The sequence below is a fragment of the Lygodium microphyllum genome, chromosome 13 (assembly GCF_053477565.2).
Source record: "Lygodium microphyllum isolate KBCC chromosome 13, Lygodium_microphyllum_v1.1.10, whole genome shotgun sequence".
In the NCBI taxonomy this organism is placed as follows: Eukaryota; Viridiplantae; Streptophyta; class Polypodiopsida; order Schizaeales; family Lygodiaceae; genus Lygodium; species Lygodium microphyllum.
This window is the reverse complement of record NC_141147.1, coordinates 99,659,123-99,678,659: the sequence shown is the minus strand read 5'-3', so window position 1 is coordinate 99,678,659 and position 19,537 is coordinate 99,659,123. Positions and strand designations below refer to the sequence as shown.

At 38.6% G+C, this 19,537-nt stretch overlaps 1 protein-coding gene across 1 annotated transcript; it reads left to right on the top strand.

Moving 5' to 3' along the window:
• The first annotated feature begins 8,093 nt into the window (after positions 1-8,093).
• LOC148026962 (uncharacterized) lies at positions 8,094-11,033 on the top strand. Its single transcript, XM_087691513.1, has one exon. It carries the CDS (start codon positions 8,950-8,952, stop codon positions 10,768-10,770), a length of 1,821 nt encoding a protein of 606 aa, XP_087547639.1. The 5' UTR covers positions 8,094-8,949; the 3' UTR covers positions 10,771-11,033.
• Positions 11,034-19,537: the final 8,504 nt, after the last annotated feature.

Genomic DNA, 19,537 nt, shown 5'->3' with positions numbered 1-19,537 from the left:
AACCCAGATACAAGCAGGGGGTAGAGAATATTGGACTTTGCACCACATGTAATGACAAGATTCCCATGGTAAACTTCCCTAAGGAATCACCAAAAGAAACTATATAATCTATATCATTCAAAGTGCTAGCAAAGATAAGGCTCTTCATGAGAGCCAGTACATGACATATATCATGAAGAGTAAACATATAACACAAACCAAGTTGCATCTAGACACCACCAATACCAACTATCTGCAATGCCATGTCATTACCCAAATGGACAGATCCATTTGTACTACGATAGGAGTGAAACCACTCTCTATGAGGGATGACATGAAAGGAAGCCCCTGAATCTATCAGCCAACATTGAGTATACCCAGACGAAGCATCAGTCTCAATTATGAAGTATCAAGAGAAGAAGCTGCAATTATGAAATCATCACCAAAATCAGTCTCTGCAAAACATTAATCTCTTCAATCTTAACTCTTGATTTGCTAGGGACAATGTTGTAATTATCATTGTTATCCTATACTTTACCCTTGTTCTTTTCTTTGTGCTTGTCCTCACACATCTTATGGTAGTGTGGATAAATATGCCCTACTTTTCCACAGTAAATGACAAGTCAATGAGGACTTATGGCCACCAGACTAACTATGAGATTGTCCAGATGACTAAGAGTGAGACTATTGAGAGTCTTTTCCACAACAATCATTACCATTCCTACCATTATTGCCTCTAATTGTCAAAGCATGAGGGGTATGGAAAGCATCGACATTCTTTTTGTTAACCTCTTTAGTCAAGAGTGCACCCTCTATATCTTGCAACTATAACCCATCAATAGGTATATTGGCACACATAGCAGTACACGAAAGGCATTCCATGATTCAAGTAGTGTAATAGGAGGAACAAGGGAACAAGAGTGCCCTTGAATTCAATCCCTTGCAAAGATAAATAACTAATAATGGAATGAAACTCATTTAAGTGAGCCGACATAGAAGTGCTCTCCTTCATATGCAAAGGTCCATGAGTTGCTTCAGCAAATACATCTTAGAAGTGGGGTTTTCCCTATCGAAGGCATTGCAAATCTTTTTTCATAATTTCATGTAGACTCCCCATCTAAGACAACATTATAGAACACCTACTTTGAGAGGGATAATATTATGACTTACATAGCTCATCTAATTCAACCCAATCCTTTGCATCAATAAGTTTGGGCTTGACACCCTTATGTTTCAAAGGCCTAACCTGCATTTTTTGCACTAAAACTTGCCACATTTAGGCCTTCCACTAGTAGCTATAGTTGGTGCCATCTAACTTGTCAATATTAAATATAGCACTATAGCTTGAGCCACCAGCCATAATAAAGGCAAACAAGTGCACATATTGTCAAAGCAAGCTGTTGTAATTAATGCAAACAGCCCTAAAACCACTGCCAGATCAAGCTAAAAACAAGGGGTATTGACCAAGTAATGAATTGTCCACCATAGATGCAATGCAAAGAACTGTCAAATGAAGGTGATTGCTTGCATAAGCAGTGTAGTAACTACAATTGCAACGTGCTAAAAATGAAGTATAATAGTAAGAAATCGATGCCAAAGATGGGCAATCATTGATATAAGACAAATTGTAACTACCAAGGAATAGCTCCAACTAGTAGTGAGTGAATATGAGAATGATACTAAGAACTATGGAGGAATTAGTGAAACAAAAATACACCTATGGGCATAACCATCATGCATAGAGTGGGTCTCATGGGTAACATAAGAGACCAACTAAAGGCACAACAAACTAAGCAACGCAACGAAAGCTCAGTACATAACCAATCAAGATGTATACATCATTGATAGCATCATGATAGAGATAGGTGTTGGCCCAAAAGCAATGTCAGATCAGCCCATTAAGCATCAACTGTGTACATAAAGCATGACAAGAGCATGTACATGTCCCCAAGTCCCCACAATCTCATTGTAAGACCCTCAAACTCAATCAAATACTCAATGTAACATCCAAGTGTTGATTAAGTAGCAACTCCCATTGGAACAAAACTCAAAACATCATGTGGAAGGCATCCATACATCCAAGATCCAAGTAGCATATATCGGGAAGCATTCAACCCAAGTAACTTTAAAAGTGCTTATTGGAGCATCAAATAACCATACATAATTGTGAATGACAACCAATGTCAAGATTCAAAGCTCTAATCTCAGCTCAAAAGTAATCAGGAAGCATAACCAAACATGTAACATGAACCATAAGCGTCGGTACATCACCTTGAATAATTGGTAAGCACCCAGGAGTAATAGGCATATGCTTTCATTGATAAAATAAGCTTCAATCCTAGTTATTATAGCAGTAAAAAAACCTTTATAAACTGAGTAAAAGAGTGCTCAAATCAGTCCCATAGCCGCTCCAATACATTTGCATAACATCCCCAAATGATCCGTTAGACATTCCTAGAAGCATAAGTGACCTCTAGACAACGAGTGAAGTGCTATCCAGAACTATAAAATAGCAAATTATCATAAAATGTGAGCTAATGGCTAAACCCAAGAGCTCCAACTCATACCCAAACTCATGCTAAAGATATTGGGTACAATGCCACCAAGTGATCGAGAGCAATGCTAGGAATTAGAGATGAGGTAGGATGAAGTAGACTTGAGCAAGAGGGGGGACAACCCAATCAACACAAATTGCACCTGCTATCTTGGGCTTAGTGCTAGCTAGGCTAAGAGCAGTAGAGCTCAATGAAGCTCTAAGACATGCCTTGATGAGATGGGAAGTAAATGAGCAACAATACACACTGCTTCAAGCTAAGCCATGGCTGCCATTAAAACTGTGAGGTGAAGCTTTTCTCCACAAGCTAAAGCAATGTTGAGTTGAGCTCCTCAGTGTCGGTGCAATGTCTCTAATACCAATTGAAGGGAGTGAGCCCTCCTCAAGTGAAAGCATGGAGTGGAAGCAAGAGCTATGGTGAAAGGAGCAAGAGCAACACACACACACACACAATCTGGGAACTCCAAAATCACAATTTTTGTTCGGCCTTCCCTTTATTCAAATGTCACTAAAACAATAAAGAATGAAGTGACAATGGTGGACACCTGCCACCTAGTATATAGGGTGTGCAGGTATTGTCAATGTAACTAATATACGGGTAGCTAGGCATAGGCGCCTTTACCCCCAATGCAAGCCATTGGGAGAGTTTAAGCACTTATAAGCTTGAATTGCCTCCTTCTATGTGCATTCATGATGTCTTTCATGTCTTTCCATTAAAAAGTATGTGGGTCTAGCCATTACAATTTTGGAAGATTTGCCTCCAACGAATGAAGACAATCTTATCATTTATAAATCGAAAAAAGTCATTAGTAACAGAGAGAAAGTTTTACAGAATCGAATATTGTTGGATTATCTTATTCAATGTAAAGGGTTGCCTCTTGAAGAGTCTACTTGGCAATTATCCTCCTATCTTAACTCTTTTCCATGGTTGTTGCATGAAGAACAATGAATCTATGAACAAGGCAACTTGTATTAAATTCTTGCAATGAAACTTCCGAATCATAATCCCTAATGAAGAATATGGCCCCTACCATGATAAAGCCAGCAATATATTGGTGATGGGTATAAAGTGGATTGTTCTAACTTGGTCGAAATGGGACTTTTATGGACAGACCAACTTCTACTTGGTGTCTATTTTCTAATGGCACATTGTTTGATGGATTTGGACATGTCTACACCAAGTTATGCCAATTTTTCTACTAGTTCTCCTGTTTGGACAATTTTAGTAATTGTAGCTATTTCACTTTCTTCAACATTATGTTTCATATGGGATATTCTTTGGCTTATGGATTCCTCTATTTGCATGGATCTACTTCTTCACAAGCTCTTTGTAAATCCCTTGTCAATTTTATTGCAAGCTACTCTGATGACAAAGCTTCTTTAAGTCGGGTAGGCTTGTAATAAAGCATAGGACTTAGTACTTGAAAGGAGTATATAAAGTTGTGGTTATTACATGGTCATTATCCTTTCTGCCATTAATCAAATCATTTTTTTGATGATTTCTTCTCTTGGACCTCCCACCATTGTACGAGGTAAGTACCTTTGGGTACAACCATTCCAAGGGGTGTGTGCCTTGTTGCTTCTCATATTTTTATCTTTCATGAAATCAAAGTTCAACTATGGTTGCTTTGATCATGGCATATTCATAGTTCTTTTCCATTTTATATGTTTTCCTGAGTTCGAGTAAATAGTTATTTTGCAATCAAGTAGGTAAATTAAAAGTCTCATTGACTTCTACTAGTTTCAAGTCTAGATAAAGATAATTCACTTTGATAATTTAGCACCAAAGGGTGGGGGCTTCAAGTGAAGAATGAAAGTAAATACAACCCATGTCAACTTCAAAAATCTTCATTTTAGGATGCAAATAAGGACTCAACTTAAAGCTCTCTACACAAAGATGTGTGGAAAGAGACGAGCAAACATTTTCAAAACATAGTTGAACAACGATAGGTTTTGAAAGTATGTGAAAATGCTTCAATTAGTAGAAAAATATGTGGAGCAATTAAGAAGCTGGTGAAGAATCTTTGTCAACATTGTCAAAGCGCTTGTGTTCTTCCTAGACCATACATTCTTAGAAGAGAGAGATAAAACCAAAATTTAGCAATGATGATACCTAGAAGCGCCATATTAACAATTCAATGCTTTTCATAAAGGCAAAGAGAAAATAAATACTCTCTTTTTAATATACCGAATTCGACCATGTTTGGGTGAATCCTAGGCGATTGTAAATTGTAATGAGTCATGTTTATAACATGACTCTAGAGAATATTTAGAAACCAAGAAATGAAATGTGTTAGTATTACACTCTTGAACAGAGCGCTAGAACATGTAAGAGATTTTTCATATGAGGACAAGGTTTCAAGTATCTAATCTAAGAATGATTTATGGTGGATAGGTGCAATACAAGTGTCCAATGAGATCCATGAGATGCTAAAATGCATTTTTGCATTATTGAATCGTAAGACAAAGAGAAGCCACTTGAGATAGAAGACAATAGGTCATTTGAAGTGAACTAGCATTTAAATACTAAGTTGAAAGCTTTAAATGCATGTTTGAAAACTTAGATGGAGCAACAATGACACATCCGTGCTTGTACTCTATGGATGAAATAATCTCCATGGGTTTGTCTAACACAAGGCTTTGAGCATGTTCTACTCTTTTTCTTTAACTGTCTACAAGGCCTCCTAATAGGATTCGAGCTTCTTTAACTCCATCTTTTGTTGAAGAAGTGCTCTTACATTCATTATGAATCAACAAAAAGAGTGAGACAAAGAGTGTATGTGTGTCAAAAGGCATGGTACATAATGGATTACACATAGAGAATGGAAATTCTTGCATAAAACCCACACTTATAACTCCCTTGGAATAGGGCCTTAGAAGGATTACAATATCTTGGATAATAATAAGAAAAGTTGTTTCAACCTTACATTTCACATAACTTTCATACTCACAAAAGAAACCAAACACATCAATATTCTCCACCCAAGGCTCACATACAATAACCATCAACATCTCAACACAAACAAGAAAAATCTACCACTGCTAAAAAGGTTTGAATTAGCCTTCTCACACCAATCTTCTTAATGTTCCTAATGAAGTTACACATTGGATTTATATAGGTTTCAAGGGGAAGGCTAAGGATCGCTTTGTTTTAATGTGCCAACCCTCACAATTAGATAGGTTTTCGAAATCTTATGCTTTTATTGTTTTTTAGCTACATCTAAAAGAATCTATTGTTTACAAAACATCATGATGAGCCAACATTGATCTTGATGTCATCTCAAAATCTTTAAATCTTATTTTGTCCTCCCTTGTCCTTAGATACTACCAAAACCCTAGAACATAATCACAAACTTTCACCATTCCAGGTAGCATCGCCACTTTCAATCATTGCTTTATCTCATCTTCAATCATACAAAACCTTGAGAAGGAGGTTCAAGTTTAGGAAATCTCCACCAACATGCTAAGAATAGAATTCAGCTTCCATTTTTCCACGGATAGCACAAGGATCATAGCACTATGACTTCAATGACCAACAATATGACCATGGGAATAGCAAAGACCATGATGGCATAGACCTTAAATGCCTTGAAAGATGTGAAAGACAAAGTTCATGTATGGAGCCATTGTTAGTTTTGTAAATCTCAAATTTGAGCCAATCAATTTCCAAAATCACATCTAGAGACCTTAGAATTTTGAAATTCATCAAGGATGGAAGTCTTGCTAGTTGCCCAATAGATTTAACTTCTTCATTACCTTTTCCACAACACAAAATCTTCAAAACTTGAAAGTTGTCTAGGATGGACATCTTGTTAGTCGACATTCACAATTTTGACCACCCCAACTATCAATTTGTAGTCAATCAGAATGCCAAGAGCATTAGAAGTAGCACTAACAACTTGAGCACGTACTTCACATTTACCTTCCTAATTCCTTATTGCTAATTACTAATCCTTAACATGTGCCAAATCCAAAAGTATTGCAAGAAGAAATCTCAAACTCAAATATAATGTGGGAGCCCTATCAAAGTACCATTAATAGTAAACATTCAAGTGAACCCTAAAGGATTTACCAAAAGACATTGCATCATGAGCACGTGCAATAAAAATCAAGCAATCTAGGAGCTCATTAGAAAAACTCATAATATTAAAGAAACGTGTGTCAAAAGACATGGCAAGTCCCTTAATACTATGCACCAAACAATATCCAAAAGAGAACCTAGCTTGCCATTATGCATGCAACTTGAAAGCCCCACATAGGATTCAACAAGTTTAGAAGCCTTGCTTTCTTCTTCATTACATGTCACATTTTTTTAAAAATGTGAAGTATTCTAGACAAGGTGAGACTTACGTATGCTTGTTAACAAAAGCCTCAAGCAATTTGGCTACACCCCTGGCCTCTCATTACATATAACTTTGGCAAAACAAGCATATTTAAAGATTCACTTGTCAATAGAGATTATGGTACTCTGTTAATAACACTTCATAGAGAACATTCAAGAAATCCATTGCTTATAACACTTTGCAAAGAACCATTGTATATGGTTTAAGATCCGGAACATGCATCATTTAACATGTGTTTTAAGGTCAAGAAAATCCATCATTTAACATGTGTGCCTTTACATCGCCCAGTATAGAACAAATGAATTTAAACATTCAAATGTATATATAAAACATGTATTTTTCTGAAAACACAATTCCATTAGATGTACATGTACAAGGTGTAAGTAAACATGATTTGGTTCATTTTGAAACCTATTGCATTATATTGTCTTCATAGCATGAGATCTTCCTACATGTGGATGCACTTGTAACCCAACTATTAGTTAATAAAATAATGCAATATGCAGCTTGGACATGCTCTAAATGCACCACACCTCGCCATCACTACTTTAAAAGGTGAATTGCCATGTATCAGTGTCATATTATTCTCTTAGCCTTCAATAATCAAAGTCCAAAGGGTTTCTTTAGAGTTAACTTCCTTTTCACAAGGATCATCCCATCACAAAAAGTTGAGTGTGAAGTGGGCAAGTAGGATTTTTTTGTATAAAAGAGTATAAATTATACATATACACATTTGTTATTTCTGAATCAAGCCTTTTGGGATTATAGAGTGAGTATTGAGTAGGCCAAATTGTAAAGGAATAATCTTGGAGTAGGTGGTTTTTCTAAGGCATGCTTGACCACAAGAAATGCCCACAAGCTTCCAAGTGTTACCCACACACAGACAGATGTCACCCAAACAACCAAAGAGGACATTAGAGTAGTTAAATCGTGTACACAGTAAACACTTCCATTGAGGAGCATCTTAAGTTACTGTTTACTCAATGGAGAGAGGGTGCTGCACGTAAAGAAGAAAAGTGCCCCCTGTTACACAACGTCAATGGCTTGCCTTTGTGGATAAACAGTCTAATCTGTCTGTGTTATCCCTGCTGAAGAGAACCTTTGAGATTTGCCTTGTGATGTTGGTGCAAGTAAAATGTGGTGCTGGCCGAGAGACCCAGTCAACAGTGCAGAGGGTTAAACGAAAAATTGGATACCTTGGCTAGCCAGGCTCAGAACTCCCCAGTGCCGCAGTCACACCCGCACCCCATTTTCGGCCCCCCACCCCATCCATCCAAAAGCAATATAGTTTCTGCCTGCAGAGAATAGCTTGTTCCCCAGCACTGTTTGGGAAAGTGGTTCCTCAGCTTACCATAGAGCTACTTGGCTTTAAGGATTTCCTATTAGAAGGATTTTAGTATATACAGAAAATTTTGGAAGTACTGTAAATTTCACTGCTCCCCAGGTTAGGGAAAATGGAAGAATTAAACAAGAGGTTAAGTGGATACAGCCCATGTGGGATCCACTCAGCTAGTAAAAGAGAGAGAAAAAAAGAGAGAGAGGCTAGCGGTGGGGCACAATTGCCATCAGAAAACCAGCAACACAAGGGCCTCAAAGGTAAGGCAGATAGCTGCTCCAAGCCATGGAAGATTTAAGTAACCCTTGAGAGCTGTTACCCCTCAACATATGTGACAGGCAGCAGCCTAGCCTGTTCCACCGGATCTCTCTTTCTTTCCTACCTACTTATATTCTGTACAGTAGTATGTTTCTTCCAGAGTCCTCTTCATAAGAAGGAAGCTAGAGTGTTGAGAGTTTCTTGCAGAAAAGCCCATGGTATGCAAGTCATGCAAAGTTGTTCCTAATCTGAGTACGTGTACCCTGCAAAATTTGTATACTACATTCACACATAAGTCATACACTACAGCGATATACAGGCCTGTTTCAACAGCTTGAGTTTGTTTCAATGCCTAGAAGGACACAATCACCAACGAGTACCTCTCTTCAAGCTCAGCTTGCCTAACACACTCTAGAATTCCTTTCGGCCTCCAGGTTCCATTGATTTGATTGAACCAAACTGACATAAAACAAGCGACTATGGCAGAGCTGGAGAGCTTCCACGGAATCGTGCTCTTCATTGCTGCACTTTGTGGCCTTGCAATTGCCTACCATTATGTGTTGAAGCTCCCCACTGGCTTGCCACGCTTGCTCTTTGTCTTGCCACTTCTGCCCATCTTCTTCTTACTCCCTTGGACTATCCCCATTTACCACCTAAGAGCAATCCTCTCCTTCATATTCTTGTGGACAGTCCCTTCCAAGCTTCTCCTCCTATGCTGGGATGCAGGTATTGACTACCCTGACTCAGGTTTCCTATACTTCATCACAATTAACATGCTTCCCATCCGTGTTAAAGGGAAGAAGCAGAAACAAGCCTCAATGGAGGAAAAACAAGGTGCTCACTTGAGCCCTTTCTGCTGGCAATTCATAGCAGTAATTGTAATACTGAACATCTATTCTTATAGAAATGGGCTCCCCCTGTCACTGATATATGTCCTATATGCTTTCCACATGTACCTTGGCCTTGAATTGATGCTTGGAGGACTAGCCAAAGCTGCTAACATGTTTTTTGGAGTTGAATCAGACCCTCAATTCAACAATCCCTTTATGTCAGCCTCACTTTCTGAGTTCTGGGGAAGAAGATGGAACCTTGTGGTAACTACAATTCTGAGATCAACAGTGTATAACCCTGCACTGAGACTTCTAACGAGGGCTGAGAAGCACAAGGTTAAACAGCAAGTTTCTAATGCATCTAGCTCTAGAACAGGTAGCATTTGCGATGGGAGCTGTGACCTCAAATTCAGCCAAGACGACCAAGCATGCTCAAAATTGAAGCCGCAACATCAGTCCTCACATCCTTGTACCAGTAATCACCACAGAAAATGTACTGCATGTTATGAGATTAATGGAGGGCTTAATTGCAAAGGTGATGTTCCTAATGGCTTAGTTGCTTGTACTAATAATCATCACAGCACATGCACTGCATGCCATGAGATCGATGGAAGGCTTAATGGTGATGTTCCAAATGCAAACCATTCATATCCTAACCACAAAGTGAACAACACCAATGATCCAAGGGACGATGAATGCTCAAAACCTGATTCTACACAAGAGCATGAAGCTTCAAACCCTGAACCCGAAGATGGGAGTGAAGTATGTTCATCCCCTAATCCTTGCGATGGCACCAACAGGCAAGAGCCAAGCCATGGCAACAACACATGGAAGGAATGCTCCAGTATTGATCCTAGCACTGACAGCAGCTCATGCTCAAAGGGTGATAATGATGCGGCTCCAAGCCACCCTGATGCCATCCAGCAGGCATGCTCAACCCCTGTTTCTGGACACACTTGTAAACCATGCTGTACATGCCCAGTAACTGATGCTAGCCACAGCCGAAACTCATGCCATCAACTGTCAAGTTCTCATTCTTGCCACTGCTGCCATGGATCAGCCCCTGACAATGACAACCGGCAGAAAGCAAGCCTCGACTGCACCTACGCTGATGCAGAAAAGCCCTCACTGTGGGCGCGGGCGTTGGCAATGATAGCAACGTTTGTTGTGTCAGGGCTGATCCACGAGCTGATCTTCTACTACATCAATCAATCACGCGCGACAGGAGAGGTCACTGCCTTCTTCATCCTGCACGGCCTGGCCACAGCAGTGGAGGTCTTCGTCAGGAGAACAGTCCCATCCCTGGTGAGGCTACCCCGAGCCATCTCCATCGCCTTCACCATGACATTCCTGTACCTCACGTCAGCCTGGCTTTTCATGCCGCCGCTTACCAGGACAGGTGCTGACATCAACACCATAGCTGAGTACCAGAGGCTCCAAAGTGCCATTATCGCCTTCTTCAGGAGTTAGCACCTCTAACGATGAGTGGTTACTGTATTGTGCTAGTTTATGCTAATTTTAGTTCTCCTGTTTTTTATATCCCTAGTCAATTCTTTCTCCATTTGGAGTAGGTCTTGCAAGGGATCCACTCTCTCAATTGCTTCATAGATGTACTAGCTTTGCAAGGGATCCTCTCTCAATTGCCCCATACATGTTCTAGATTTGTTGACCCACATTGATGGTTCTAAGGATTGTAAGTTAACTCATTAAACAACGTGTTTTATTTCATTCAATCTTGCCCCATCATCTTCTATCGCACTATCTTTGTCCATGTTTTAGTTCAGCATGGTATCAATTTGAAATTTAAAGACATTAAACTCGCATAAAATTTAGCACGTTATCGATAGATCTAATTATTTCACCTATATCTCACATCTCTACTGACATTCAAGCTTCTCACAAATTCCAACGCTATTTGAATTAGATATAGACATGGTGTCTCCAATGTCCAATATTCCAGTGCATCTAAGTGAAATGCAACAACTCATAACCTTACACAAAAGGGCATCATATTCAAGCAATGGGATATCTAGAAAAAGTGGCAAGTACAAAAATAAGAACATTCAAGAATGAGGGAACCACATACCCAAACATAGGAAAATAGAGACCTTGGAGCTTTAAAGGGCTGTGCTAGCCATCAAGGGCAAGTAGGCCATGCAGGAACACTTATACACCTTGTTTGGACTGCACTCAGTTTGAAACAAGATACAACACTCTCAAAAGACAAACATGAATATAACAAGAAAGGACCCTAACCTTGAATGCTCTTTAAGCTGCATTGCACAAATGAGCCATCATTTTCACACATGTACCATATCTGATATTGCAACTAGGGATTCGAAGATTCACATTCAAGCGGTTGGGTTTGAAGACCTAAGTCCAAAAGACGAAGAGTTCATACCACTTGTCTATCATAGAATCAAACTTATGGTGAAGAGGTGGCATATTGTTGATGGTCATCAATGAAGGAGCGAACTTAAATATATTAATCTATGAAGCTTGAATGAAGAATGGTCAACCAGGGCTTACACCAACAAACACAATTCTAAATTGTGATGGAGGAAGGTCATGTTTTTTCTTAGTAAAATGTAGGATTCTCATGACCATAGAAACTGAATGCTTAATAATCCCATACCATGTGCTTCCGAATTGTGAAGGTGTGGGAAATGATATCCTTCTCGATAGAGCCTTCCAACGGAGAATGAAATGTGAGGTAGATTATGTAGCACAAAGGATACACTTGACACTCTCATATGTGAGGATAATCATGACCTTCAATAAGCGTAACCTCACCGGTCCTCAAGGGAAAGGAAAGGAGCAAATCCTTGGCTTGAAAGAGATACCTAGTGAGGAAAGCATAGAATTGCTAAAGGAGTTGCTCTAAGCACACAATGGAGAGATAAAACCAATTAGCATAATCACTCCCCAAGCAAAAAATCTAGTGATGAAGGACACAAAGGATATGGGTTGGACCTCCAAAAACACAGCCACCAAGCAATAATGAACTCATAGAAAATGAAGGAAAAGATCCAATGCTTATAGACGAGGACATTGATGAAGAGCTAGCATAACAAATCGATGTATTCCAAAGTCCCTCTTGCATGGCCATGGGTACTATGTTGGTTATGGTTGCCAAAAGCACTTGTTGGTCTACCTTTATCATCCCATATAGAAGTCCAAAAAGCCCCCTCATCACTGAAGAATATCCAGAACTAACCAAAAATTAAGCCAAAAGGTGAACAAATGAGAGCAACAACATTGACTAAAACATTTGAGAACAAGCAAACCTCAACCAACCATGAGAAATCCTTAGAGCTAACAACTAAGTGAGAGCAACTGCCAACACCAATGGATGAAGTGCCTAACAAAAGAGAAATGGATGAAAAGATGGGCCCTCCAAATCAAGAGGCAATTGAATCATCATAGCCTAACAATATTGTGCAACATGACCTAGAACAATCCCACAAGGGGACAAAAGGTAAAGCAAATACTCACAAGTAGATGAGTGATGTAAATATTAAACTAATTGAATGATTCGAGTCCCTAAAAGTCCGAGGCTTCATTATCTATAAGAAAGAAGAGGAAGTAAAGGAAGAAATAACAAAAATTGCAAGTGGCTACTAGAGGAGGCACTATAATGGAGCTCATTGATAAAAGCAAGAATTTAGTAAACTCGTCACACAAAGCCAAAACCATGAACACCTCCACACTCACATCTGGCAAGAACCACCTCCACACTCACATCTGCCAAGAACAATATGCCTAATTTCCAGGATTCCAAGGATTCTAAGAAACAAATGTCTTCAATTGCACAAAACTTGATTCACTGATGAAAAAGCTCCCAACTCCCAATCAAGAATGGACGTAAAGTAGTTGCAACTACAAGTTGTGACTACACGTGTCACCTCCAATCGAAAAAAAGTTTCGATAGCAATGGATAATCAAGTTAAACATGAGAACCTCAAACATACAAGCAATCCTACACTCGACCAATTGTTCTCATCTCAACTTAAATCCCAAGTCACCAAATCAACAACTAGAACTTGGAAAGAAACAGCAAGGGAGAAAGCTCACAATGAGAATATAAATGTCAAAGAGTACCTTGCAAAATTAAAAGCTACATTGAAAGTATTAGCACACCTCTACATCCATGTTGACATGGATACATTGCCAAATGAATACAAGGAATACCTAGCATGGCTATTAACATGGAAGGAGAAAGAACAGCTCAATAAACACTATAATGAGCTTTTAGATGATTGCATGTGACACATCTTGGATAAAGAAGACAAGGAATGATGTTTAATTTCACATTTCGTGAAGTGCTCTACCAACAAAACATGTTTGAGATAGAAGAGTTATAACAAGAAGCAAAGGGACAGAGCCGATTTGAGAAATCCTGATATAATAATCAAGTCTTGATGGCAAAACTTAGAGGCTAGTTGATGATTATTTTAGAGGAAAGACGAGCAATATGGAGGTCTCAAAGTGACTCAACATATTTAACATGTTTGAGATAGAAGAGTTATAACAAGAAGCAAAGGGATAGAGCCAATTTGAGAAATCCTAATATAATAGTTCGAGCAGGTCTGCGAGGCCAACGGTCTCACCGACTTGACTCAATGCTCTCAAAAATTTGGGCTTTTCTTAGGAGACAAGGGTCAGACTTGGTACACAAGTCTAGATGCCGCAGAGCAAGTGAACTTCAATGGACTGAAAAACCTCTTCATTAAGAGGTTTTCTGAGCCCGAATACTCTGACAACCTGCTAGTATGACTTATGAACATCAAGTAGAAGGAAAAAGAGGACATCCACGACTATGTGACCCATGTAAGGAGTCTCTTCAAAAGAATCCCGACCGAAAGAGTAGTGTCAACGGTATTCATCAATGGATTATGAAATGAGGAGCTTTATAAAGCCTTGGTGGGCAACTCGAGCTTGCCACAAGACACGCTAGCAAGGGTGTTTGAAGAGGCCATTCGAGTCAATGACCAATTAAGGGAGAGGAGCTCTAGGAACTCGAACCAAGATGAGTTACGATATAATACAAACAAACAAGCAAAAGCAAAGGAAAAATATAGACTCATGATCACATCACCACACCTAGGGGTCCTCAAGTTAGATATGCCGAATGTTTTTGGTTGCTAGCTCTATCCCTAACCCCCTAGCCTCACTCCCTAAAATCCCCCTCCCCCCAAACTTAAACTCAAGGCACATTAAGGGATCCTCCCCTAATCCCCTAGCCCCACTTCCTAAACCCCCCACATAAACTCAAGGCATATAAAGGGTAGGACACACATAGGGAGTCTTGACTTGACATGTCTCCCTAAGCCACTAGTAAATTTCTTCAAGCCACTTGTACAATTTTCTTCATTCCTTTTGGAATTCATTGCTTCCAAGGCACCAATATCAAAAGCTCCACCCCTAATCCCCCCCACATAAACTCAAGGCACATTAAGTGTAGGACACACCTAGGGAGTCTTGGCTTGAAATGTCTCTTAGGCCATTGGTACAATTTTCTTCATTACTTTTTTAATCCCTCACTTCCATGGCACCAATATTGAAAGCTAAACAACTATCAAGTTAGTGGAAATCACCTAGTGTTGCAATTTCACTCAACACTGTAGTTTTCACTCATTGAGGTATCATAAAAAGACCTCATAGACTGTATCCATGACTATATGGCTCAAGGTTATCTTCATGATTTTCCCTCAACTTTCCTATCCCTTAGCAATAGTGGTAATACTTTCCATCCTCTACCCATCAATTGATGCATTACCTTTTCAATGGTCAACAAGCGAAAACCATAAAATTGTCTCTAACTAAATAATACCCTATGTATGCACGTGCAGTTACATGGTAATTGCACAATAACCTATATACATATTGATTCCTCAAGTGTGGGAAAACACTCTAGACTTGCTTGGAGTTTGACCCATCTCCCAAACTAGCTGAAGGTCTTGTGAACAAAAAACAAAGTAGCACTCCCATAGTAGGAAGAGAGCACACGAAGTTTTCCCTTGTAGATGTAATTGCATATGAAAGCTTGCAACTTCGTTCTTGAACAAAATTTTCCATTCATAACCACTTTCAACCACCCCATTTAGTTTTCTCACAACAGCTATGAGGGGATAATATTAACTACAAAATGAGAAAAGCAATAGAACCAACAAGGGTGGGTAATGCAAGGGGGTAAAAAGTAAATAAAAGTGCAAGTTCGACAAAGGCGTAAGGCACCACAAATATTTCAGAAATTAATTATTTTGCATCATTGATGATGCACATATGATAATTTCTTGTTAACATTCACATTCATATAATTGTTTGTAATAATATCTTGAGAATCACGCTCAATGCTTGTACAAGTTGTAATATTTTTTTATATTGGAAAGAAAGATCCACAACTTGATAAGGGTGCAACAGAAATTGCCTCTATTGGCTTTCGAAAACTGGACAATGTAATCTAAAAGCACATGTTTAAAGCAAGAAAGGTAGGTCAAGAAATAGAAAAGAGAGATGGGTGCCCAATTTTGAGTGGGAGCCCAAATCCAAATCCCTATGTATGAAAGTTGGAAAGTGAAGGAATAAGCTTATTCTTGTAGTGTGCACTCTTGAGAGTACTCTTCTTGTTTTTACTTCTACTCCATCTACTTACGCTTCGTCTTAAGAGTGAGAAAGAATGAGAGCGAGAGTGAGGGAATTGGGAAGTGAAGCTTCTCTCTTGCTTCAAATTTTTCTCTTCTTCCCCTTCTTCTTAGGTGAGAGATGGATTGGAGGAGAGGTTGGTTTGCTTCTCTTCTTCTTCATGTTTCCTTAGATTGAGCATTCCTAGGTCAATTTAAGTGATGAAATACTAACACTGACAAGATCCCGTAAGTTTCAACCTCTACACACAGAACCATGTGACATTGTGGCTTCTTTCTTTGCAATTGGCAATATTCCATAATCCTTTCTTCATAAGGATTAGCTCAAGATCCTTGTTTGCCTAGTGTGGAATGAATATCATTTGTACTTGGCAGTTTCTCCTTTTGCCTTATTGGATGTTTGTTGTCTTGAGATGATTAAATGTTATAAGAACTTATTATTTAGAAACATAGGAATGACCATACAATAGAAGAACATGATGCTTGAGATTGAGTAGCCATTGATATGCATAGAGAGATATACTTTCTTAGCAAGTGTTGACTTATAGAGTCACATCAAAGAAGTATATTGAGAATAGCTCCAATTGATTGGGTAGCAATAGCAATGCAACTTTGAAGGAGCTTGGCCTAATTTCAAGAGCAAAGTTATAGCTTCTTGATAGAAGCAAGTATGTGTGATTTGATTAGAATGACACAATCAAATTAGTACAATTTAGCCCATGATCTTTAAGAAGAAGCCATTATTAAATATTAGAATGATCATGCATTAGTAGATCGTGTGTTTTATGGCAAAAAGTGGGCTCATATTTGATGAGTTTTATAAGGTAGCAATAGACGTGATCTTCATTATTATTTATATTGGCATTAGTAAGTTGCTAAATCCACCACGATTGGGCATTCACATAGCTATTAGGTGCAAGTAAAGAGGAAAAAGGCACCTTTTTTCCAAAACAACATTATCAAGAAAAAAGAGTTAAGTTGTAGCTCATTTGAAGCAACTAATAGTATGTTAGTGGTAGTAATTTTAGATTTGCAATGGTGTCCATTCTAACCATGTGAACATCAATAACTTCACCATAGTTAGGCAAGAATATAGTAGCTGAGAAGGAGCTCATTCTAGCAATTAAATAGAGAGATTTTGGCATAGGATAGCTCTATTTAGTTTGACACATATAGTCATTATTGTGGACACTTATATAGAGTATCCCTTGTTGTGAAGTGATCAACCCATAATCATGAATAGCAACAACAAAATAGGAGTTTTAGTATGGTAGCAAAGACATCAAAGAGAGCAACACCTTTAGGATAGCCACATAGATATGAGTGCCTACCAAAATAGGGCAGCAAGAGGCCTCCAATGGATCGATAACTTCAATGGATCTAAGATAAGATGTTGATAGATTTGAAAGATAGATAGAGAGGAGAGAGAGAGTAAGAGTATGTGTATCAATGACAAAGAGTGGAAACACAAAATAATAAACTTCATTAACAAAAGAGATGGAATGCCTTTATATAGGCTTTACAACTACTGGTATTGCAAGATGATTTTGGTAGGTGCTATCTTATTTAAGTAGTTTATTGAAATTCCTTTCATCTAATGGGTGTAAGGAGACTCTCCCTTTTATTGATGGGATAAAGCATAAGATAGAGTATTTATTCTAGCTAGTGTGCCTCTTATGAACTTTTCAGTGCATATAATGAGTTTGATATTTCAAAAATTGTGGAACATGGATGGTCAATTACATTGGCCTTTATCCCAACAACCTCCCTCATAAAGGCCAATGTGCCTTTATGGGAGATAAAATAATAAGAGAATATATGAGGTAAATACATGTGAGTCACCCTCATTCAATGCCCATCAACTCCCTGTAATGTGTAAAGTTTTTAAAGGGTAGACTCTTGGTGAGGAATTCTACATGATTATCATCAATATGAACTTTGACAATCCCAACTCTCTTGTCCTCAAGCACACTTGATAAATGAAGCAATACCTCACTTTTATGTGCTTGGTTTACCCATGAAACACAATATTCTTTGCCAACATGATTGCCCTTTGACTATCACTGTTAACAATGACATATCTTTGCTAAGGCCCAAGTCTCCCACTAGACAAGTAAACCATATGGCTTTTGTATATGTCTCTATGGCTCCAACATACTTAGTTTCAATGGTAGATAATAAATATCATACACTTCTACAAATGAGACATCTATGAGATTGTACCACCATACAAGGTAAAAAAATATATCCAATGTTCTACTTTTTGTTGTTAATATTCCCTGCATAGTTTGCATCTATGTACCCAAGTACATCACTTACTCCTTCAAAATCATAGCATATATCTCTTGTACCACTCAAGTACCTCAAGATGTCTTTCATTGTTTCCAAATGCTTCTTGTTATGATTTGATATATACTTGCTTACTACTTCCACTACAAAAGGAATGTCCAAGCGAGTGTCAATCATAGCATACATGAGACTATCCACACACGAGCAATATAGAGCCTTGGTTATTTCAACCCTCTCTTCATTAGATTTGGGATAATCATTAGCACTAAGTTTCACATATGGAGGCAGTGGATGTTGGGAATAAAGGTGTCTATGCCTACACCACCCATGTATTCACTACACCACTATACTTACAATACCCACATACCTATACACAAGAGATGGAAGATAGCCATCACTGTCACTTCATTATTTATTCTTTCATTAACTAATGAATAAAGGAAGTCTGATTACACATTGTCATTGTTGGAGTTCCCACATCTTGAGTCTCCCTCTCTTACTCTTTTGCTCCATTTGCCATAGCTCATACCTCTCTTTCTTTCACTTGCTTGAGCACCCACTCGGGCTTCTCCCTTCAATTGGTATCAAAGCCTTTGATTAAGGAGCTTCCTCAGCTTGAGTTCAGCTTGGATTTGTTCATTGCTTCAAGGTAGCCATGGCTTTAGCTTGAAGAGATAAATATTAATGCTTTCCTTCTTCCCAATCTTCTTGGACTTGATTCAAGGCTTCATTGGGCTTGTTTAAGCACCTTAAAGTGCCTCTTAATCCCCATCAAAGTTAGCCATAGTTGCAACAGAAAAAACAGTAGCAATATGAATTACATTTGCTATTGATGCCCCCATTCTTGATCAGTTTGATTCCTCCCCAAGCAATTGGACACTCTTGGAAACCTTGGCAATCATCTTCAAGTTCCCTAGCATTAGTATCTTAGCTTTGGATATCATTTTGGAGCTCCCAACCTCTATCACTTATTATGTATAGCAGTAGGCATGTTGTTCAAAGGTCTAAGATAGGGCTTTCTCAATGGTTGGAGCTCACTCTCACCTGTATTGATGCTCATCTGTACATTTATTGATGTTAGGATGCTTGATTGATGCCTTGAGATATTTATTGGCTTGGTTTGAGCTTAATAGCTCACTTTGATAGGGTTTTATTACTGAAAGTATATTAGGCAGTAAGCTATTTGATTGTGAAGATTACACCTATTGCCTTTTAATTCCATTTGGATACTTCATTGGATGTATTGATGCTATATGCCTGGATATCCTTATGGAATGCTTTGAGCTTTGCATTTGATCTTAGTT

Coding starts and splice junctions, on each gene's coding strand:
- LOC148026962 (XM_087691513.1), top strand. CDS start 8,950: ATGGCAGAGCTGGAGAGCTTCCACGGAATCGTGCTCTTCATTGCTGCA.